Below are 24,841 nucleotides of genomic sequence, written 5' to 3'. Positions count from 1 at the left end.
TTTTGAACAGTTTTTGCCCCGCCCTAAGGCCCAAGGGGTCCAGGCGTCCTCAAATTTACCATTTATGTCCCCCTTGTTCCATATATGCTTCATACCAAATTTGAAAAGAATTTGAATGGTAGTTATCAAGAAGAAATTTCTTCACACATTTAACCATGTTGGCCCCACTCTAATACCTAAACCCCTACCTCTGGGATCCCCAAGTTTTTTACACATCAACACTATATACATGTACTAAGATTGGGCCCGCCCTGGGGTCAAAACCCCTACCCCGGGGATCATGAAATTTACAATTTTGGTAAAGGCCTTCCTGCTCTACATCACTATTCTTTGGTTACTTGTTGTTTTTATTATTTATTTATTTATTTTTTACACATGTGCGGTTCTAGAGAAGATTTTAAATTGGTCGATTTAGGGCAGTTTTTGCCACGCTCCTAGGCAAGCAGGAGTCTTAAAAATTACAATTATTGTCCCCCTTGTCCCAAGGATGCTTCATACCAAATTTGAAAAGAACTGAAATAGTAGTTATCAAGAAGTTAAGGATGTTCAATTATTAACGCACGACAACCAAATGCAACCTGGTAAAGAGTTGCACAAACACGGACCCCTGGACATACCAGAGATGGGATCAGGTACTTAGGAGTAAACGTCCTCCGTTGACTGGTCACACCCGCCGTGAGCCCTATGCCTTGATCAGGTAAACGGAGTAATTCGTAGTCAATATCAGTGTACCAGGAACGGTCTAACAATTCGTATGAAACACACCGAACAGCTCCGGACCCAACGATAGGTTACATGGGCGAACAATATCACTATAACGACCATATAAATTGCGAAATGTTGACATTAATCGAGATTTTTGAAACCCCTGCAACATCACCTACCTGCCAGCAAGTTCCCTTGGGTCACGATGGTACTTCTAATGCTTGAACGTTTTTGTGCATATGCTGCCATATCGATTTGAAGATCGGTGCATATTTTGTGAATTGACATTGACCACTACAAGCATGCAACACAATTAATTGTTAATTCTAACTAATTCTTGGTCAATGTCAATAAAGTCATAGGTTAAACAGTACTTAATGTGATTGTTGTGTTTGAAATAACTCGAGTTAATATTTTTTTTCTGCATTATTTGTTACCTTCATCTTCCGTTTAACAAACTAAAGAAAGCAGTTTTTATCATTCAGATGACATGGTTGTGTTAGCCTTCGCCTATAACATGCGGTGGTCTTGTATTTATATGAAGTGATGATTTAACAAAATGGTCTCACAAGCATCTACTGAAAATGTTTTATGTGATCTTAATTCATGCATTGTAACAAAGTTAAAGCTGATAAAATACCAGTAAATATAGTTTGTAAATTACAGTTATCAGCACCCGATATGCGAGCTCTAGGTACATACATGTATATCTCAAATGCAACTAAGTAACATGGTTATACTAAGTGTAATGATTAGTGAAAAACGCAGAGTAGACCTAGATTCAGGGCAATAATGTAATGACCTGTCCTTCCTCAAAGTGGAATACTCTGAAAGGTATATATTAGAACGCACTGAGAGTTTCAGGGTAGTCTGATACAGAGCAGCTGTTGGAAGGCTGAAGAAAGAAATTCGAGGGGGTAAGATTAAAGATTAAATATGATTAAAGAAAGGATAGAATTGTAGAGTAGCACCAGTGGCAAGAATCTCAGGAAATTGAGGCGGGATACTGGGGGATGTAAATCGAAAGATTGAAACACCTAGTATCCGTCATTAATAGGAACCTGGGGCAAGGTACACGGTGCCAAGAGTTACCCAGTGTTTGAATCGAAGCCCACCTCATAACTTCTGTAATTAAAGATAAAAGAACCCAGATAGGTTAGGGAAAAATTATTATACTGTATATAAATCAATCATAGACTTGGGTAGAGTTAGAGGAAAATGTATCTCCTTAAAATCCTACGCAAGGGTACACGTTACATTTTGGTGGCAGCTGATCAGGGGATAAAAGTTAATAAGACAAGCTCATTATGTACCAGGTACAGTTTACCAGGCACAGAGAGTCAGGTGCTGTGATACCAAATCCTGTTTACCAGGTTCAGTGTGACCAGGTCCGGTGTACCAGGTACAGTGATACCAGGTTTTGTACTAAGGCTCAGTTTGTTTTAATTATTAATAGAATAAGAAATTTGTAAGTTTATCAGAGAAAAGTAAGATGTCAGACAAAGAAGCGGACCTTTTGGCCGACCTAAGTGCTATAGACGCCATGCGAGAGAAACTGAGAGAAACATTAGGTAGAATGAAGTCTACACCACAGAAATCTACAAATCCACCGAGGATACCAGATTCGGGGGTATATACTGGATATAAGCCATTTGAAACCAGTTTAGATGAGCTTACATTGAAATTCACAAGCACATTGGGCATTAAGGAAAAGGGCGCAACTGGTGACGTCCACAAAGACAAATTACACACTGTATGAGGAAGACCGAAGCACAGGTAGAGACACGTCTACTTCCAGGGAACCAAGTAAATATGATTTACCACGATCATTTAAGCAAACAACTCTTCCTCGATCAACTCTAACAACAGGGTTACCTTGGTGTACTAGTGGATATGCTGCTCCGTCAACAACTACAAGTGTAACTTGGTCAAACAGCCGAAATGCAGGGACTGGCTCATTTTCTGTCAAACAACAGATACCCAGTCATGACAGTACAACAAATAAAACCACAGAATGTGCTGTGAGCAAAGCAATTATGAAACCGACGACATTTGATGGTGTGGGATCTTGGATTGACTACAAGGCTCACTTTGAGGCCTGTTGTGATATCAAAATGTAGAGCGCTCGACAGAAAAGTATGTACTTGGCAGCTTCATCAAGAGGACAGGCTCAAACAGTATTCGGAAACATGAGTCCAGATACAACTTGTACATATGAGGATTTGTGTGATGCTTTAGAGACCAGGTTTGCACCGGCAAACCAAACCGAGTTGTACAGGGCGATGCTGAAGGAGAAAAGACAGAAAGCTACAGAAACTTTGCCAGAGTTTCACATGTAGGTGAAAGTATTCGCCGTTTGACTCACTTAGCCTACCTGACTGCTCCCTGTGAAGTAACATAAATGATCGCCAAAGACTAGTTTGTCGATGCACTGACAGACTTCGACATGCGACTCCGTATTCAACAATCTCGACCAAAGTCACTTAATGATGCGGTGCGACTTGCAGTCGAAATTGAAGCATTTTGCAGAGCAGAAAGGCAACGCAGACATGACGTTGGGTTTGCAAGAAATACCACAGGGGATCAAGAGAATAAAAGTGTGAATCCTGCTGACGACGGTGTAAGAGAAGAATTCAAGAAGCTCAGGTATGATTTACATATGTCTTTATGAAAATTAGAAAACAAAATTGAAAAACTTTCAAATGAAGAATCAAATAATCAGTCTGAAAATGTTGCACCACAATCATCTGCTTTCCCCTACAAATACCATCATTGTTGAAAACGTGGACATGAAATCAAAGACTGCTTCTTGTGAAACAGACCTAACCCAAACCAGGTACCAAGGACTAGACCCAAGGCCAATGAAAATGTGGAAAGGTAACCACAAAAGAAAAATGTGACAATCAAGTCCAGCACAGCTACAGTGAAACATGCAAAAATAAATCTAGAATCGGGTCTGTTTATTAAAGCACAGGTCAATCTCGTACCTTATGATCTACTGGTTGATACTGGGGCAACACGTACTATTTTTGCTGATAGACTGATTGATTGATTGAATATTGTTTAACGTCCCACTCGAGAATATTTCACTCGTATGGAGACGTCACTGATAGACTGTATGACGAAATGATGAAGTCAGTTGATATTCCCCTGGAAACTGCATCTCAGAACATAGTAGCGTCTGATGGAACTCCATTAAAAGTATGGGGACGAGGTAAGTTTTTGATTAAGTTAGGAGACAATGAGTTCGACTACCAAGCTGTCGTGGCAGACATTAAAGCAGATGGGATCCTAGGTTTGGATTTCCTTCGATCGGGTCAATGTTTAGTGGACAGATCTCGTACTAAAATGTTTGCATCTGGAGTTGAACACGAGCTGCATTTGCAGGGGCACATAGGATGCTTTCGTGTTAGTCTGGAGCAAGGTATAACAATTCCCCCTAGAAGTGAGATGATTTGCGCTGGGTAGCTATTATCACCTCCAGGTGTAAAGATACAAGGACATCTGCTGATAGAGCCCAACAAGAAGTTGGATAACGGCGGTAAAGCCCTAATATTTTCCAATAACCTCCTAAATGTCTATTGTAAAACCATGACAAAACTATGTGTTATAGACTGGAGTATCTACATGCCGTAATATCATCTAGAGATGCCGTAATATCATCTAGAGATGTCGTTATATCATCTAGAGATGTCGTTATATCATCTAGAGATGCCGTTATATCATATAGAGATGCCGTAATATCATCCGTAATATCATCTAGAGATGCCGTAATATCATCTAGAGATGCCGTTATATCATCTAGAGATGCCGTAATATCATCTAGAGATGCCGTTATATCATCTAGAGATGCCGTAATATCATCCGTAATATCATCTAGAGATGCCGTAATATCATCTAGAGATGCCGTTATATCATCTAGAGATGCCGTAATATCATCTAGAGATGCCGTAATATAATCTAGAGATGCCGTAATATCATCTAGAGATGCCGTAATATCATCCGTAATATCATCTAGAGATGCCGTAATATCATCTAGAGATGCCGTAATATCATCTAGAGATGCCACGTAAAGGGCGTGAAAATGTACGCCATTTTGTCCTTACCGACATTTTAGGAATGAAATATCATTTCACCAAATGATATTGGAGTGTTTTTCAATACTGTTATGTCTTCATGACTCAATGAACTCCAATTCTTCATTCTTCTACCCCTGAAGAAAAACTGCAATGATCTTGTATCAAACAAATGTGTATTGACAATTTTAATGGAAAGATGCTATATTATAGGCTATAGATCAAAACAAATAGCCGAGAAAGCAATTATTGAAAACCAAGAAATAAATTCACAATCGTATTTCGTGAAAAACATCAATTGTATACAAGAGTTACATGCAGCAGCGTTTACATTAGTAATGTCACAAATAGAAAAACAAAATGTGAGAAAACAAAACATATTTAATAAATAGGTTGTATCATCACAACAACGTATTCGAGCGGAGTTAAATGAACCCATTTATTTCTCATCGAGAAGAATATGAAAGGACAAGTTTTAAGAAGAATTAAGCTAAGGTATTATTTATCAAGTTGACAGGCATTTCTCTAGCATGGGAAATGTGGTGCAATGATCTTTGCAAAGACAATGCATTTTTGGATGGGTTTTAATGTTTGTAATAATAAGGACAAAGTAGCTATTTTCACGCACAATGACTGAAAAACACAAACACGTTTTGCAGATTACACCTTAAAGGTAGCTTAGTCCTTTGAACATTTTAAATGCTATTTTAGTACCAGTTGATTTTTAGCATGACCACGGTATTCCGTCATAATATTTATCTAATTAGTAAGAACCTTCATGTTGAAGTAAAGGTTATTATACCTCTCTTGGATTTTTTTTTAAACGATTGCAACAACACACAAGATATACTTGCACAGGCCTCAACTGATGCCAAGTCATTTATACCTGTACTGATCTCAACTGACGCCTAGTCATTTATACCTGTACAGATCTCCACTGACGCCAAGTCATTTATACCTGTACAGATCTCAACTGACGCCTAGTCATTTATACCTGTACTGATCTCAACTGACACCAAGTCATTTATACCTGTACATATCTCAACTGACGCCAAGTTATTTATACCTGCACAGATCTCAACTGACGCCTAGTCATTTATACCTGTACAGATCTCAACTGACGCCTAGTCATTTACACCTGCACAGATCTCGACTGACGCCAAGTCATTTATACCTGTACAGATCTCAACTGACGCCTAGTCATTTATACCTGTACTGATCTCAACTGACACCAAGTCATTTATACCTGTACATATCTCAACTGACGCCAAGTTATTTATACCTGCACAGATCTCAACTGACGCCTAGTCATTTATACCTGTACAGATCTCAACTGACGCCTAGTCATTTACACCTGCACAGATCTCGACTGACGCCAAGTCATTTACATCTGCACAGATCTCGACTGACGTCAAATCATTTATACCTGTACTGATCTCGACCGCCAAGTCATTTACATCTGTACAGATCTCAACTGACGCCAAGTCATTTATACGTGTACAGATCTCGACTGACGCCAAGTCATTTATACCTGTACAGATCTCAACTGACGCCAAGTCATTTATACCTGTACAGATCTCAACTGACGCCTAGTCATTTACACCTGTACAAATCTCAACTGACTCCTAGTCAGTCTGGGACTGAAAGGGAAAACAGTATCAAAGAAGATTCTATATTCCAGTCTTTTCAACAAGTTATAGTTAAAGACAAAGACAATGGGTATATTTGGAGAAAGGCGGTCAATACCGTCATGCAATCATGAAAATCATGACACCCTACACCTGACGTTGTTCCTATCGTACGTGCAATATGGCGGACACAAATGAATGACTTTCTCCGTTTGTTAATCTGTCTGTCTGTACCATACTTTAAAGCTATATATGTCGTATTAATTGAAGTCAGCATTTCGCAAATTCTATGGTCGTTATAACCATCTACTTCGTCAGTACAACTTCGCATTGGGTCAAATGCTGTCTGACGTGTTTCATACCGATTGTTAAGCCGTTCTTGGCACACTGATTTGACTGCGGATAACTCCGTTTACCTGATCAGGTTATAGGGCTCACGGCGGGTGTGACCGGTCAACAGGGGATGTTTACTCCTCCTAGGCACCTGATCCCACCTCTGGTGTGTCCAGGGGTCCGTGTTTGCCCAACTATCTATTTTGTATTGCTTATAGGAGTTAAGAGATTGATCACTGTTCGTTATCTTGACCTTGCATATTACCTTAGGTATAAAAAACATGATTGTGTATATAGATTATACACTATATTCAAAGTAACTCGAGCGGATTAAAAAGTAATGAAGCTAATTTCCTATTGAATAATTTCCTCTCCGAGTCGAATAGTTACATGAAAGGTGAAGATAACGAACAGTGATAAATCTCATAACTCCCATAAGCAATACAAAATAGATAGTTGGATAAACACGGACTCCTGGACACACCAGAGGTGGGATCAGGTGCCTAGGAGGAGCAAGCATCCCCTGTCGACCGGTCACACCCGCCATGAGCCCAATATCCTGATAAGGTAAACGGAGTTTTCCGTAGTCAAAAAAAGTGTGCCATGAACGGCCTAACAATCGGTATGAATCACGTCAGACAGCATTTGACCCAATGATAGGTTGTATTGACGAACTAGATTGATCACTGTTCGTTATCTTCACCTTGCATCGTTATAACGACCATAGAACTTGCGAATATCTTACATTCATAATTATTTCTTAAGTTTATATGTATTCCACTTCTTTTAATATGTGTTAATTTTACTAGTATATGTCTGTATGTATGTTATATGCAGGACCATATTGAAAATTAGCGTTATCGCTAAATATGTACTCCTGGATAAATATAGGCTTTATTAATATTATATTATTACTTCAATCGAGACTGTTGAAACCCCTGTACCATCAACTTGTTTGTCAGTAGCTTGCCTCGATTTAAAAACTGACCATACGCAGAACCTCTTGCTTATCGAATTAGTTGAGAGATATAAACATCATATGCAGGTGATAATGAAATATTGCTACATAAATATGGAAAGTTGACGATGGAGAAGCTGATATCATCCCGTTTTTCATAGAGTTGAGTTGTCAGTTTGCCATCAATATCTACTTTCAATAAAATATCTAAGTATGAAGCAGAAGTGGACGATTCTGTAGTGTCTTTTATTTCGAGCTCACAGGGTTATATCGAATCGACAAATGAATGAAAGTTATTAATGTTTTAAAATACACAAAACGTCGTCGATATATCTAAATGTCGAACTGAAGGCCACAGCAAGAGATTTTTTCTTCTCACGTAGAAATTGTGAATAAATTCTGCTTCATATGAATATAGAAACAGGTCAGCCAACCAAGGAGCACAATTCGTGCCCATGGGAATTCCAACAGACTGTTGGAAGACCTGATCACAAAAAACCACGAAGATATTTTCAATGAGGAACTCTAGCATATTTTTTTTATTTCAACTTTAGAGTACTTGTGCGTGGAATCAGAGTGGTGTTTAACAAAGTAATTTTTTGGATGACTGATCACTAGATATGAATATTTCCGTTTTCCATTTTTGTTGAAGAAGCAACTGTCTATGATGTCAAAAAGTCTAGTACTTAATTTATCGTGAGGAATGGTCGTGTACAGTATTGAAAAGTCATAGTTATTGATGTTCAATATTTGGGAAAAGTTTTGCGATTTCAAGTTTCAAGTTCTTTAGAATGTTTTTGCATCCACATTTGATTAACACCACTTCTGGCATATGTAGTCGCACAGTAAGTTCAAAGTTTCTCCTTCTCAGCTGTTAATATTTTCGTGAGGAGATCCAGCAATGTACATGCAACGCCCCATTTCGACTTATTCATGATCGCATGACGTCACAAGCTGAAGTTAGAACATAAAATATGAGATGGCGACGTGAAATCATGGATGACTAGCAGGCTGTTTGCAGGACTCGGTCAGTGGTAAAAGACAGTCAGGCGGAAAACAGGTAGAGAGACCCACTTTGATTGATTGAATATTGTTTGATGTCCTTCTCGAGAATAGTTCACTCATATGGAGACGTCACCATTGCATGTCAAGGGCTGCAAAATTTAGGCCTATGTTCAGTGTTTATGGCCTTTGAACAGAGAGGGATCTTTATCGTGTCACACCTGCTGTGACACGGAACCTCGGTTTTTTTGGTGTCATCCGAAGGACCGCCAAATTTAGTCGCTTCTTACAACAAGCAAGAGATACTGAGTACCTATTCTAACCATTTTCATGTTTACCATTAAATCATTATTCAGTACGACTTCATACGGTAAACGAAATCCTCATATCCCATTATGCTTCTGATAATATTTTTCGCGCGCTTGCGCACATCCACAATATACGTCATTCTTTTATAAATATGTACATGTACATTGTATTAAAAAAAAATCACCGTTTCCCCTTATAATGCATACACCTGTAGTCCTTACATGCAGGGTGAAGATAACGAACAGTGATCAATCCCATAACTCCTACAAGCAATACAAAATAGATAGTTGGGCAAACACGGACCCCTGGACACACCAGCATATAATTTGTCGAAATTGTCAAACATTATCATTTTTCACAATTTATCATTATGATACTGACAATTTAGTCTGGTTTTTAACATTGAACAAAATACTGTTTAATGAAAGGCGAAGATAATGAATAGTGATCAATCTCATAACTCCTATAAGCAATACAAAATGATATGGCATATATAACTTAAACTTTAGTTTATTGTTTAAATTAACTGAATTTAGGTTTAGCTTATCTTGGCTGAACGAGGGATATAATAAACATGATGTCAAAATATTGTGGCTTGTTTACCGTCTCTCGAGAGAATTTTTCACTCATATGGAGACGTCACCAAGACCGAAGAAGGGCTTCAAATTTAGACCTTTGCTCGGCAGTTACGGCTACTGAGTAGTGAGGGTTCTTTAGCGTGTCGCACCTACTGTGATACGGGGCATCCGTTTTTAAGGTCATCTCAGAGGACTCGTAACATTCACACCTGATGCCGAATGTTTGGCGATAAAACTGTCACTGCCTGTTTTAACGACTTACATATAAGTGAAGGTATGTCGCGGCTGTGATATTCAAAATAAGATAGTTAATTAAAGCAAACACTTTGAATGGAGGTTTGCTTATTTCATTCAAGTTTGTTGAGACCATAAGGTCCAATACCACAATTTAGGTTCAACATGTTTCATAATAAAATATAATTGTATATAGAATTTTATTAGAACTACTGAAGCTCTTTGAAAAAGTGTTGCGACAGACCAGAGAGCTACAGATCCACTCCTTATGAAAACCTTCGATTTACGGCGCAGAAAAATCTGCGCACGGTTGAGGCCTTATGTCGCTGATTTCTTGTATTGCCGTACCAAACATTTAATATAAAAAAAATCCTTACATATTTTCCCACTAAACTTGTCTCCAAACTTATATTAAATCCCCATGCGACCCGAAACTAGTACCTTCAAATGATTTTGTTTGTAGCCAGGTTAGATAGCCAGTCAGTTTGAACTCTGTTCAATTCCATACCTGTACACTTTGAAACAACATTGTGTGAATTATTATCCCTAACGATATTTTGGACGATATGATCCCTGTTAAGGTAAAAATAATAATTGTTTAGATAAGTTTGAATGCTGAACTAAATTCACAACATGCATTAGTCTGGTTTCCATCCCCGCCACTCCTCACTATTAAAATCGAGTGTAAGAGAAATTTGATATTCATATAACAGAACAAATTTGCTGTCATTTCAGTGAATGTGGACTTGACGACATTTGAAGTTTGGGGGTCATGCGAATGTTTGGAAACAGGGTTGATTTTCACATTCTCTTTCCACTCTTGAACACAAATTGAAAGTTCTGAATTGATTTTGTTATCTAGGATTCAGATAGCAATTGATCGGAACTAACAGCCTTCAATTTTCACAGTTATCAAAGTTTTTACGTGGGCGTAGTGCATACTTTCTCTTTACTTGGACGTAAAAGTCAATTAAAAAAAATCATCTTTTGTTTATCTCAAGATATCAGGAATCAGTCCCATTTATGTGCAATGCATTGTAAACACTCACTTCGATGCCTCGGTGCGTATTTTGTATTTGAACTATCTCTGTTTTCAAACATGCATTACCTGGGAAAATCAAACTGCTTACTTGAGTGCATTTAGTTTTAAATGTAATGTTCTTGATGATCCTCCAGAATTTAACAATATAAGGTTCCTAATTTAGTTAAATTTAACATTAGTGACTGATTCGGGATAGAAACTGTGTGCAACACGTTGTGTTTGTTTATTTACGTTCGAGAAGTGCTACACAAAAGAAATTTGATATGGATGAAATGTGGGGGACATGTACAACAATATTTTGAAATTGAAAACTTTTAAATCTACTTTATCTAGTCAAAAAATGCAGTTTTAGTAGAAAGCAACCTGAACAAAATTCAAAATCCATGTTGGACTCGAACCCGCGATCTACAGCTCGTGCTAATAACCTACTGAGATACTCAGCTATGCAATTCAGTCTGAAAGGAATAGACTAATGCAATTCAGTCTGAAAGGAATAGACTAATGTAAGCATGGCGCTTAGGGCCGCGGATCTAGATGTGAAAGGGGGACCGGACACACGCTCCCTGGAATTTGCAAATTATTTACCATTATGATTTATTAAAAATAAAGAGTCATACTGTTATATGTGTGCGCCACGTAATGAAAACAGAACGTCAGTTAGACCGGAAGTTATCATGACACAATTTACGTACCTTTAAATGTTTTCAATGAAATGCCTCCCGGAACGATTTGTTTGACATCCTTAGATTATTACTTACATGTACAATTTACATAATTATATACTTTGATATATAAATATCTACACATCTCACTTTTTTGCCAATGACTTTCTGGACAATGTGCACCTTTGACCCACTGTATTATTATAAGCGACTGCATGGTTGTGAAGTCATTGAATTTAATACTGATTAGATCGTCGCTACTTCATCCTCAGTTAACCGAAAATAAATTGTACAATCATTTATCAGGCAGCGAAATCGAAGATTGTTTCATTTAAGTCTTTTTGGCTAAAACATGCACGGATCAATCCCCTCTAACTTTTTGGTTTTTCTGAAAACATACGTTTCGTTTAATTTTACAACTTTCACATGCAACGTTCGTTAAACAGTATTATATTCAAAGTTTGATTCACCGGGTGATTGCCCCTCCTTTTTTTATGACAATTAGTAAAAGGTAGTGGAAATGTAAGTTTGAACCTATGGATTGACTTCATGCACTGAAGGATCACACCAACCGACACGATTTAGGATTTGGAGCTACATGGATTGAATTAAACGTGCTTTAGTGTGTAAGGAGGTTGTTTGGTTTTTTTTTCAACAAAAGTTCGAACAAAATCTGAATCCAAGCATTTGGTGCTAACACCTGCTACGATACACGACCTCGATTTTAAGGTCTCATCCGCAAACCGTTCCGCAAAAGGCGCTGGGATTGGAAATCGAACTCGGGAACTCTCGGTTGTGTACCACTAGACTACAGTATACCGCGATCGGTTTCCATTACGTAACATTGTCCTGAAAAAGAATGTTTGGGCGCACTTGTTTCAAAAATCCGGATGACAACCCGGTTCACTTTTATCACATGACTTTTTAACCCGGTTTGGCTTGCGAAATGAGTGGGAAATCGGCCGAATATATATCAAAATGTAAAAACAAAAATTATGTATTTTTCAAAGAACATCTGCAAGAAAATGTTTATCTCTATTTTCCGCGATATTGTTTTCCATGTGCCCGCTCTAAATTTATCGGGCGATCCGGGCTACTTTTCGGTCGACCGGCGGCTTAAAAATACTTGAAACAAGTTACTTACAGTCCCTGAAACGTTCTACTTTAACATTTCCCGTTCGCTCACCGTTCGTTCACCGTTCGCTCTCCGTGCGTTGACAGTGCGCTCTCCGTTTACAGTTTTGCGCTCACCCTTCACTGTCATTCGGAACACCAAAGTCAAAGGATCGATTTTCATAGCAAGGCAAAAATGAAAACGGAACTTATACATAATAGTGAAAGTAAACTTCTTATTATATCAGCAATTTAATTTACAAAGTACAAATATCAGGATTATAAACTGCAAAAATCCAAGGAAAACTGCGGATCACTCATCAATAATAAATCATTGTTATTATCATTGCAATACACAAGTATTGTTTGGGTAAAAATGGGAGAAGTTCTGAATGAGAGAAAAATGCAAGAGCCTTCAGTTATGAATTTAACCCTTATACATGTGCATTTAGTGAAGAATGAGCAACGAGCGCTGGTACGTGTACGAAAATGAGGCAATTTCAGTTAATAAATACCTCGCCCCCACCCGAATTATCATTTTAATATTTTTAAGTATGGACAAAAGCACAATTTAATATATTTTATTTTGTCTCACTCGACAAGAATTCTATATAAGTATATAAGTTTATAATTTTTCTTAACCCCCCCCCCCTCTCTCTCTCTCTTACTTAAAACCAGACACTTATATCGCTTGGGGCCTAATTACTATATATAAGAGTAATTAGGCCCCAAGCGATATAAGTGCCTGTGCTTAAAACATATGCTACACTGTACGTTTTAATGCACATTCGTGCTCAATTGTCAAATTGATTTGACAAATACTTCTGATTATTTTACGCCTATCTTTATGAGAAAACATTGTCAATAAATATATTTACTCCTTTCCCCAAATTTAAAAGTCTTGAATCATTTGTCTCTAATTTAAAGAGGAAATATTTCTCATATATTTCTGCCCCACATATGATATACGTATAGTTCAGTGCAATAAAGTTTTATCCGCATCAAAAATGTACAGATATTGCACAATCTAAATGTAAATTCACGGTCACACTATTTATTTTGTACGTACGTACATTAATTCTGGGATTATTTACTCAGGTCGATATACTACACCTGTATTTGCAGTAAAGTGAATTACGCAAAATCTACGTGGGAATAAACCTTTTATACTATCTAGAAGCGTTCAGGTGTCAACACGATATACATGATGTACCTGTTCCGCCCGTGCTGGTTATTCAATGCATTTATCTCGACATCTTTCGGTGATGTTTTTAATTGCATGTAATCCAAATGACTGCGCTCGTAAATTTTAAAGTTATACATGTGCATCTGTAAATTCTTGGCGCTAATTACTAGACTATCTTTATTTCACGTGAATCATTTATACTTTTGTATTAAGAAATTAAATACTATGCATCTTAAGTCAAAATATATAATTACATGTAGCAAACCGTGATGACGCACCGATATTCATGATTTATGAAAACGTCAAGAATTTTAAATATTATAAAATATATGTTTCTAGTTTCCATGCATACAATTACGTGTATCTGTATATGCAATACTGTAAACAACGTACATATGAAATTTTCTTTTGTTTGTGCATTGATGTGAAATTTACGATCATTTTCATGAGAAGTATACATCCAGTACTTGCACAAAAATGAACAAACAGATGTATTCATTACCGTCTTCCTTGGAAGACGGTATACAGAGTTTAAGTGTTTTACAGTCTTCGGACTTTGCACTTCCTCTCTTTTTTCATTGGTAGGAAGTGCATGAAGTGAAAATTTTCAATTATTTCATTGGTTGAAATGCTCTTCAAGGCAAGGGAGATAATTTTCTGGTGTTGTAATTTTCGTACGACTTAACAATTTTTCAAGATTTTCAATCTTTAAAAAATCGACAAAAGAAAAATGCAATTCATGAAATTGACACATTACTTTTTTAAAAGCAACTAATACAAAGCATTTCTATGGTTACTTCATTTACAGCAATGTTTTCATTTTAAACATAAAATGCAAACAGAAAAACTCGCCGTTTTTTGTTTTGATTGCTTGTGTTTTGGGATAATTCTAATTGACAATCAGTGATTCTAATGCAACCATTTTTGTTTGTATTATCAGTGGCATTTGAGAAATTTGCTAATCTTAAGGAATAGGATAGTAACATTTCATTACATATTATGTTGCTTAAAATTATCCCTGCTGTAAGTTTAGACTGTCTGCATCAGGTAAACTTAAAGTTTTTGTGTTTTTTTCCCAACACATCTGTTCTAAAACTATCCTATTCCTTCAGAATATTTTTTTTCCTTACAATTGCTCAAATTTGAATAACAATTATTAATCTTTTCCATCAAACTCAATGTATTATATGATATAATTTTTGGCAAAACTATTACAATATTCTCAGGTCTTTATTCTGGTTAATTTCTAAAGCAATTGTACTGTACAATATGCAAGAATAATTTTTATGCAAATTTGAGCAATTTAAATCTTTTTAGTTTGTTTTGTTTATAACTTTCTCAGTTTCATTTGATATAGAGGCTTTAATCAGTGCTAATACAGGGAACAGTGATTTTGATTTACAGTACATATACCCTTCATAAATACAAACTTTTACAATGGGAGTCAGGACACAGCTTTGTAGGCATGATGTCCGTGAACTTATTTATTTTAGCTCAATTCAATAATGAAGACAAGGGATATAATTCAACTTCGCTCTATAGAGTTGCTCCTAAAGACGGCAAGCTTTTTTAAAAAGCTTTACTTGTATATATATATTCTCTACCTGATTATACATGTAAAGTAAGCACAATCCAAGGGAAAAATCCGAAATATTCCGAATAAATAGACCATTTTGCGTTCACCGTGCGCTCACCGTTCACCAAATTGCGTTCATCGTTCGCTCTGAGTGCATTCACCGTTCGCTCTGCGTGAGTTCACCGCCCGCTCATCGTTCAAGTGGGAAAGTAGAACGTTTCAGGGACTGTTACCCGTTTCCGGAAGTATCAACCGGCTTGACCCGGGCGATGAAACAAGTGCGCCCTTTATTTAGTTTACTAATGACCTTCACCGTTGAGTAATGACTTTCTACCTACATGTATACAACCAAGGCACGTGCGGTGCTCTGCGGCCCTCGAGCCCACGGTTCACCGCGGAGTCCTCGAATGTGGTGAATAGGCACTGCGATACACTGGAAACCCTGTAATGAAAAATGTCCTACTTGTTAAGATGATTTTGATGCCCATGGGATATTTAGTGAATTATGATTCAGCCACAATTGGGCATATACACTGCTTTTAAAATTTGCATTTGACAATTCCACCGAAATTTGCACAATGCTTACGAGATTCATTAGCACTCAGCTGTAAACGTTTATGCAGACGATGGAAAAATTTCATTTAACGCTTCACTTTAAATAGATTGAAATTCATATTGGAAACTGGCCCAAACCAATTCTTTTTTAGATTACTTTAATTTTATCGACATTTTGAATATGAATGGTGTTTAAGTTCCTAAAAATCCGTACTCGTGTAACAAGCATGAACGAGTGATCATTCAATTTTCTTTTCATTTGCCCAATTCCTATTTATCGACATTGTACGGAATCAACCAACTGCATATATATGCATATCTACAATTTAAACATGTCAGAAGAACAGGCAAAACATGTCAGAATAACAGCCAATGCTCGTGCATTTTAAAACTGAATGATGTTTGTTTTTCATTTTTCAATTTCGGTCTTCGGAATGTTATGGTTAACTGACCTTTTGAGGTAGATCGTCGCATACTTATAAACGATATAACTTTTTGATTATTTAAATACTTGCATGCATATTAACAGAAAACAGTCCAATATTAAAGTGCATGATTTTACCATCGTGCGTTGACCCCGTCCTTTACATTTCTTCATTTGTTGTTAAAATAACACGTAAAGACCGACTTATTTATAAAATACTTGATAATCACGGCTTTCTACAATACATGTTCATGCACTTGCATGTATATATGTACAGAGAGTATGCAGTATCATCCGAATTGCCCGGTATCTTGCGAGGTAAGCTGTCGGATGTCACTAGTATGGATTACAACAAAAATTTATAAATATGCAAAGGATTTTTAAAGCTTATCAGACCAGAACGTGAAAGTATATATTTTCAGTTTTGGTAAGATAAATCCAGATTTCGTGGAGCGTCATGGCAAGTTCGAGAAAATTACCTCTCCGACAGCGCCTCATCGCAAGAGAAGTAAACGATGTGAAATCACTAGACCTCTGGCGCGCATGCTTGGCAGAGTTTTTGGGCACCGGCTTGTTAGTGTTTTTGTCCGTTGGTGCCGGACTTTCGCCGGAAGGAAGTCCTCCGGTCTCCAGTGTTCACATCGCCCTGGAAGCAGGGTTCTTTATTGCGGCCATCATCACGACCTTGAACACTGTAAGTGGAGGTCATGTGAATCCCGCCATCAGCCTGGGATTTCTCTTCACGGGTCACATCGGATTCCTCCGTTTCCTGTTGTATATTACGTCACAATTTATCGGTGGCATCGCTGGATGTGCTTTATTAAAGGCCTTGACCCCTGAAAATCTCCATCAAGGCAGTTTTGGGGTCATTTCTCCTGGGCAAAATGTTACGGCTTCACAAGCTTTCGGTGCAGAGGTCGTGATTACGTTCCTCCTGGATTTCAGTACCTTTTCGTTTGTGGATAGTGGGAGACATGATATGTCGGGTTCTGTTCCGCTAATGATTGGTATCATTGTGGTCTTGAATATCTTTGCGATGGTATGTATATATTTTGGTCGTAAATGTATTGCATACATTATATTACCAAAAACCAAGTACATGGCTATATTGTTGAATACTGTACAACACCCTTTCCAAACCACGTGTGTTTGTTTTTAAAGCACGTGTACATTGCACCGTAATTATAGTCTGACAACATAGGATAATAAACAACATGTTTCAAAACCTACATGTATAGCGATCTAAGTGTGGGGCTCCTAATAATGTATTAGTTGAATGAAAAATATACCATTACATTTTCTATAGCACGAAAACGTGTTTCTAATTCTTACATGTAGTGTCCCTCCCCCGTGAAAAAAATATCTCCACAATATACATTGTAACACACCCAGGAAAAGAATTGTCAATGGATGGAAAATGGAGGATATGTACAATAATATTTTGAAATAAGATTTAAAAGGACAAGAATGATATTGCTGGTATTGTTTGGAAAGGAGCTCAGCCATGCTGACGATCTGTTCTTCCGAAATGAAGAAAATCACGATCATCAGTGAAATCATACTGAATCTTCACGCAATGAATAATGTTTACATAAATACTAGTGACCTATATTTAACACACAGGAACTAAGAGGAATTTGATTCATCCTTGTACGTGTCCTTAAGTGTATGTGTACAGGACACGCACGGTAGCAATCTATTACGTTCACTTTGAAACAGGGAATTAGTGCTATTTTTGGAAATGGACAATTGTCACAGCAAATTCATATGCTTGTAATATCTGTTATAGTATTAACAACTGCCATAAATGTAGCAAATGCATATAAACTGTTAAACATATGCAAGATATATTGAAAATCTGTTCTTTTTTCTCTCTTTCAGTTTAATGTGTCGGGGGGATGCATGAATCCAGTACGGAATTTTGCTCCGATGGTTATTACAGGGAATTACACTCACGCTTGGGTAAACACTATATATGTACATTATTAAGAATGCTAAGTTATGAACAGCTGTTTTGGTAGACCCTGTCGTTATACGATACAACACTTTGTGTCCCCACCCCCCATCGAGATGGTCGACAGTGCTACAATGGAGACTTTATCCTCAATTATTTTCTTTTTAATCACATCACTCCAAACAGATTAAAGACGCAACCACAGATACTTCTCAAGAAAAGAACAAGTAGATGATACAAACAGTATAAATGTATACCGTGTATACAATGAAAATCTCTCCGACAAGAGTAGGGCCGAGAGTGTAATCACCAGTAATTAAAATATTTGTGAAACTTCACTACGATTTATAGCTTGCGAATGCATGGATGATGTGAAACAAGATATTTGACAAAACAATATACATGAAAAAGGTTGAATTACGACCGCGTCTTTTGTGTGAACGTTTTTGTGTTGGTTTTTAAAGCCTGCAATCGTCGGCGTTCTGTGCGTAAACATTTGAACATATTCAACATCACGTATACATCATTGCACTACACGGCCAAGTCAGGTATTATATCAACTAGAAAACTGACTCCAGTAGGATCCCACAGTGCACATAATCCACATACTGTACATGCTTTAGTACGTTTGTACTGACAAAGAGGAGTGATATCTATGTTCATATAAAATACGAAAACTTCAATTGTACAATGTAGAGTTTTGCTCTAACTTTGACCTTAAGATCCCAAAATCTATTGGTGTGTTCCTTTATTGATCAACGACCTTTGTATTTTCAAGATACTGTGTCACAATGAAAGTGTATTGAACTTGCATGAAGGTCTGTTATATTGACCTTTGACCTCGAGACCACAAAATTCATAGGTGAGTTCGTAGCGGCTAGCCTAGGGGCTAGGTATGGTGGCTACTTTTTGTAATTTTACAATGTGTTGTGTTTTCGTTATTTTCAGGTGAAAAGTAGCTAATAATATAAATTTGTCATCTTTTCTTTATTTCGGGTCGTTTTGTTGTCATTTCGCCTCGAAATAACAAAAAGACGATAAAGTGTAAGATGGCAGAAATCAGCCACCATACCTAGCCCCTAGTCTAGTCGCTACGATCTTGAACGCAGCCCATGTAATAATCACCTACAATATGTACATTGTACGTTTGTATAAAACGTGTTGAAAACGTTTTCAACTGAAAAGCATAGTAAGATTAGTAGAGGTTGAAGGTCTCTTGTGACCTTGAAATTTGAGGTAATGATCCCAAAATTTATAGCGATGGACGTCTTCCGTTAATGGTCAACTACCTTTATATAAAATATATAAGTTCTGTCATGTTGTAAACTATATTTGATTATCGTCTTACAACGAAAATGGTGTTGACTGACAGGCGGACGGACAATGTGATTCCTGTTCATCTTGAGGCTACAGGATGGGGGTCAAATTCTTAATAAATATTATGCAATCTTTAGACACCTTTTTGTATCTAATTGAGACATCTGGCAGACAAACTGTTCACGTGTATATAGTCTTAATGAGCAAGGAGTCGACGTCTTGTTGTAGTTTGAAACTAGTGAAATTCATCGCACCTGCTTCAGAGGCTTTGCTGCTAGGGTTGGTAACACTGGGAGATCAAAAGTACAAAACTGAGTGCATAGTAGTTATGAGGAAGGTCAACTAAATAAGTAACTATTATATTCCAGCATTTTCATGGGGCCAGGCTCTAGGGCGGACTAAATGGATCATGTAGTGGAAATGAAATTTCAAACTCTATTTGAAGTCTTCTTTAGTTCAAATGTCAAGTACGTCTGGGTGTGTAGATGTGTGGATATATATATGCATGTACCAAAAGTTTGAACACCAGGGGCTTAGGCCCCAAGAAGGCAGGTGACATTTTGTCCGAAAGTCCGGTGTCTTACCTGACACCTTCTGATTGAGGTCACTATACTTACGTATTAACTCGTTATGTACAGTGTAGACTGGTGCATCTCCAGATTATACAGTCCCTAGTCTTCAGAAAGTGTTGGTATAAAGAGCATGTATACATGTTTATTAAATGATTTCGTCTTCTTCTAAACCTATTACACAGAATTGAAAAACGATATGATAAAAACATTCGCAGGAAAAAATTTTCCTGAAATATTTATATTTAAAACACACAAATAAACATGCGTGACTTGGTTATTTCTTGGTCTGTTGACCTCGTAACTAAATTCAAAACTTGCACCAAATGGATGTAATAAATCTTGAATCAAAACATCACTGCCATTACCTGTCTCTATAAATTCCTGATTATGGAAAAAGAGTAGGCTCACTGGGGGCCGTCAGGGAAACGCAAACACTCACAAACATATTTCAATTAGTTAACCTCCGTAAGATGGCTAAAATATTGCCAAAAACGGCGTAAAACCGCAATCAATCAGTCAATGTAGACGATCTACTTTGTGCAGCACTATTTTGAGTTACTGTAATTTCTATGTTGCTATGCGTCTAATTAAAGTTTTGCTTTACTCATACAGAACTCCGTAATTCAGGGGACTTCGTCCCCCGATCTCCCCTCCCCCAAAGGCTTTGCATAGGACCAACGGGGGGGGGGGGGGGGGGGGGGCATCAAGACAATCCACAACCGTTTACTGTGCTTTGCCTTTCAGGAAGTTTTGGATTCGCAACTGCATGTCTAATAACGTGTTAACGGTGTTAGAGCGAGCGCAACTACATGTACATGCCGAATCCAGGAATTTTCTCCCAGGGGAATGGGTAAATCTATACCCCATGCAAATTTGCCAGAGGTTCTAACCTATACTGGGGACCCGCTAACACTTAGTATTTCAATTAAGAGTTACAAAAATAGTTAGATATATTTATTTTCTAACAAGCTCATGGTAGGGGAGGTCGCTTGACATATCCTCTACCAATGAAATTAAGATGCTTAATTGACCTTTTAAAAACTGTGCAATGTAATAAAACTTGCACAATAGGATTTTCAAAAATCTCTATTCAAGCGCGCAGCAACGTGGCTATATCCTTAAATATATAATTCCCATGTAGTATTGACATGTTTTTGAAGAGCAAATTCTAACAGGTACGCAATGATTAAATATCTCAACACTGCAGTGAAATATTTTCGAGCAGAAAGTTCAAAAATATTGAATTCAACCAACTAACCAGGTACCAAGGTGTGGCTAAATTAGTAATACATCATTATTGAAAATGTAATAGAAAATCTTTCTTGTTGGATTGATTGTGTCTTGTATAACGTCTCTCTCGAGAAGTTTTCACTCATATGGCGACGTCACCAAGACCGGTGAAGGGCTTTAAATTTAGGCCTTTGCTCGGTGCTTACGGTCTTTGATTGATTGATTGGTGTTTTCCGCCACACTAAACAATTTTTCAGTCATTTGGTGGCGCCCAGCTTTTATTGGTGGAAGAGAGAAACTAGATACAATGTACCTGGGAAGAGACCACCGACCTTCCGAAAGTAAACTGGGAAACTTTCTCACTTACCGGCGCGAGCGGGATGAGTAGTGAGGGTTCTCTAGCGTGCCACACCTACTGTGACACGGGGTATCCGTTTTTTAAAGGTCAGTGCATCAAGAAGAGAAACTGAATGATTATAATGAGCATTGTGAAATTTGTGACCTCAGGATTTAGGTCCTAGGGTGGAGCTTGGTTGATCATATATTGAAAATGTAACATATTTTAGTAAATCTTCTTCACTCTTGGAATTAAACCGGCACGCTGTTGGCATAATTATAATGAGCAAAGTGAAGTTAACGTGATCAGGTTTAAGCTCTAGGGTGGAGGTTAATTGATCATGTGTTGAAAATGCAGTGCATTTTAGACAATCTTATTTACCCCAGGACTTCAAGCAGAAAACGTTTTGTGTGATTATGATGAGCAATTAGGCCTCTTTTGAAGACTGAAAATACATTGCCCTGGGTCCAGAACCCTGCTGGTGGGGCTAAGTTGATCATTATTGAAGATAGATTATGTTTTAGAATTGTCTTTATTTCTGGACATCTAGCAGTCAAACTATATGATTATAAAATTGCGCATGCAATGAATTCTCTTTGTTCTACCACTCTTATGAAATCCAGGGAATCTGGAATAAGAAACGTTGATCATATATTGAAAATGCATTTTATTTTTCATTAAATATCTTATGCATTTCTTGGCATCCTGCAGAAAAACTGTTTGCATAATTACTGTATAATGAGTACATGACCCTCTACCAAATTTGTGAAATTCATATCCTATGATCAGGGAGTAATTTCTAGTCCCAGGATAGGACTGTATTCATCATATGTTAACAAATACATTTTTTAAAATATAAATTATTCTTAATTTATGTACATTAAAGTACTCAAACTATGCATCTTTATGAGCTTCGGGTTTTCTACTATATGTACTGAATATTCAGGCTTTTAGAATTCAAATTTCACTGCAAGAAGTAGCGATAGTGGCATTTTATATTTACCAAAAGTTCGAACTGAATATTATAATCGGTCTTTTAAGGTATTCCCCACAATTTTATGGAATCAGTTGCCCGAGTCTGTCAGAAGCTGTGGTTCTATTACATCTTTTAAATCAGCATATTTGCAGCATTATTTCTCAAATAAGTGATATACATGTATAGATATGCATATGTTTATTTTTCCCCAGTGATATCGTGTGTATATTTTATGTATATATTTTATATTATGTTATCTATTTTTCTATTCTCTCATTTATCTGTCTGAATATGTTTTATACAGGACCACAATGTAAACTAGTCATTTGTACTAATTGTGCTATCCTGTCTAAATAAAGAATTTATTATTATTATTATCATTATTACTGCGATGTGATAAAACTCGCTCTTATAATAGAAATGTAATGTATCACTTGTTTGTGATAGTTACAATATATCTATCATCTAGTACAAAATACAAAAATGGGACAGTATAAAAGGACACAGGTAACATGATTTCTGTAGACCGAAAATGTACATGCTCAGGCGAGCGTTAAGGCCCATTTTCCTGGTGTTTGTAGGTGTACTGGATGGGACCTATGGTTGGAGGTGGACTAGGAGCCTTGGCATACGATAAGGTGTTTTCCACACGGGTTTGCAAAACGAGGTTGAAAAGTTGTGTAGGTGGCGTGTCCAAAACCGACGAGGAGACGGTGGCGGCAAAAGAGGAGGAAAACGGAAATATCAGCATAAAACTCCTAGATTCAGGACAGGACTCTTAGTGATGAGTCACGTGGTCATACAGGGATGCTCTATATCTAATATATATCATTGTTTTATTCACACGTGTAAAATGAAATATGCTACATGTAAACAACACGCTCATAATGTCAATATTTGTTCTATTAATATAGTATTGCAGTAAGCTGTGATATGTACGTGTATTTTATATTATTTATATGTATTGTTATATTTTGATATTGAAGAGTGTCCAACCCTTTCTATGCGGAATAACTTGTACCATTTATCAACGTATTCGAATTAATGATTAAAAGAATACAAACCATTGCGAGAATTTGTGTATGTTCATACGTACTGAAAGTTGTGAGAGGTTCTTTCGATACAGCAGGCGTTTTGATAACACTGTCAGAAAATCAAACCATCAATAAAATGAAAATGTTGGACTTTAGAACGTAAAAGTCAAGTAATACGTGAATCTGGTGTAAAATCGATCGAATATCCCGTGATAGTAATTATCCGTGGTAGATGTAACGCCCTCAAACCTTGATCATCTAATGTTCATGGTCAGAAAATTGTGAAATGCAGTTAATGAGAAGTATGATCGGAATCCGCTCCCAGGAAATACCCATTCGAACGCGAACATAACGAGATCGTTTTTACCTCGGTTGATCTTGTCGTGGTAGAAAAACTGAAAAGGAAGCGAAAAGCCTAATTGGTGGCTCATTTAATCCCAGACTAAAGTGTATTTTTTCTTTTAAACGGAAAATGTTAATAGCAAGATAATAGAAAATAAGTCGAGTTTAGTGTAAAATTTAATGTACTTACCATCATTCGTCAACAGTTTATGGTCGTCGATAATCGGAGAAAAGATTACTTAAGAGGTCAGTTCTCGTGATAGATATCGGATGAAGTAAACTGCAAATAAATTGCTGAAAATCCGTCAATTACCTTGGATGCATTTTAAACCGGAGCCGCCTATAGTTTATTAACTTCTTTCAAATGAAGGTAAACAATTAACATTAACTCGCCTATTTTGGTTTAGATTAAATTGTGAAAATTTGTTAACTGAGAGAAATGTCGAGTTGCAATAAGATTGTTCAGCTCTAGGGATCATAACAGAGATTGATTGCTGGTGCAAACTTATCTGTCTCTTCTAGAACTATTATATTCCACAGATAATAAAAGGACCCCATTCATTATGCAAGATGTGCCAAGGCTGGTAGACAGCGATGCGCGTTGTGACATATGTTTCAGTTGTCTGTGAGTGGGGGGAATGATACCCCGTGTTTTTGGCCCACAGATACATCAAACGACATTATGCAAGTTATGTGTC

The 24,841-nt window shown here is 37.2% G+C and overlaps 1 protein-coding gene across 1 annotated transcript; it reads left to right on the top strand.

Annotated features, from left to right (window-relative positions):
• The first annotated feature begins 16,722 nt into the window (after nt 1–16,722).
• Nucleotides 16,723–23,834, top strand: LOC125646952 (aquaporin AQPAe.a-like). Its single transcript, XM_048873617.2, has 3 exons — nt 16,723–17,420; nt 18,263–18,343; nt 23,349–23,834. The coding sequence occupies exons 1-3, from the start codon at nt 16,839–16,841 to the stop codon at nt 23,547–23,549; spliced, it is 864 nt and encodes a 287-aa protein (XP_048729574.2). The 5' UTR covers nt 16,723–16,838; the 3' UTR covers nt 23,550–23,834.
• The last annotated feature ends 1,007 nt before the right edge of the window (nt 23,835–24,841 follow it).

This window comes from Ostrea edulis, chromosome 6 (assembly GCF_947568905.1).
Source record: "Ostrea edulis chromosome 6, xbOstEdul1.1, whole genome shotgun sequence".
Lineage (NCBI taxonomy): Eukaryota > Metazoa > Mollusca > Bivalvia > Ostreida > Ostreidae > Ostrea > Ostrea edulis.
Note: the sequence above shows the minus strand (reverse complement) of the source record. Positions and strands in the feature narration are given on the sequence as shown.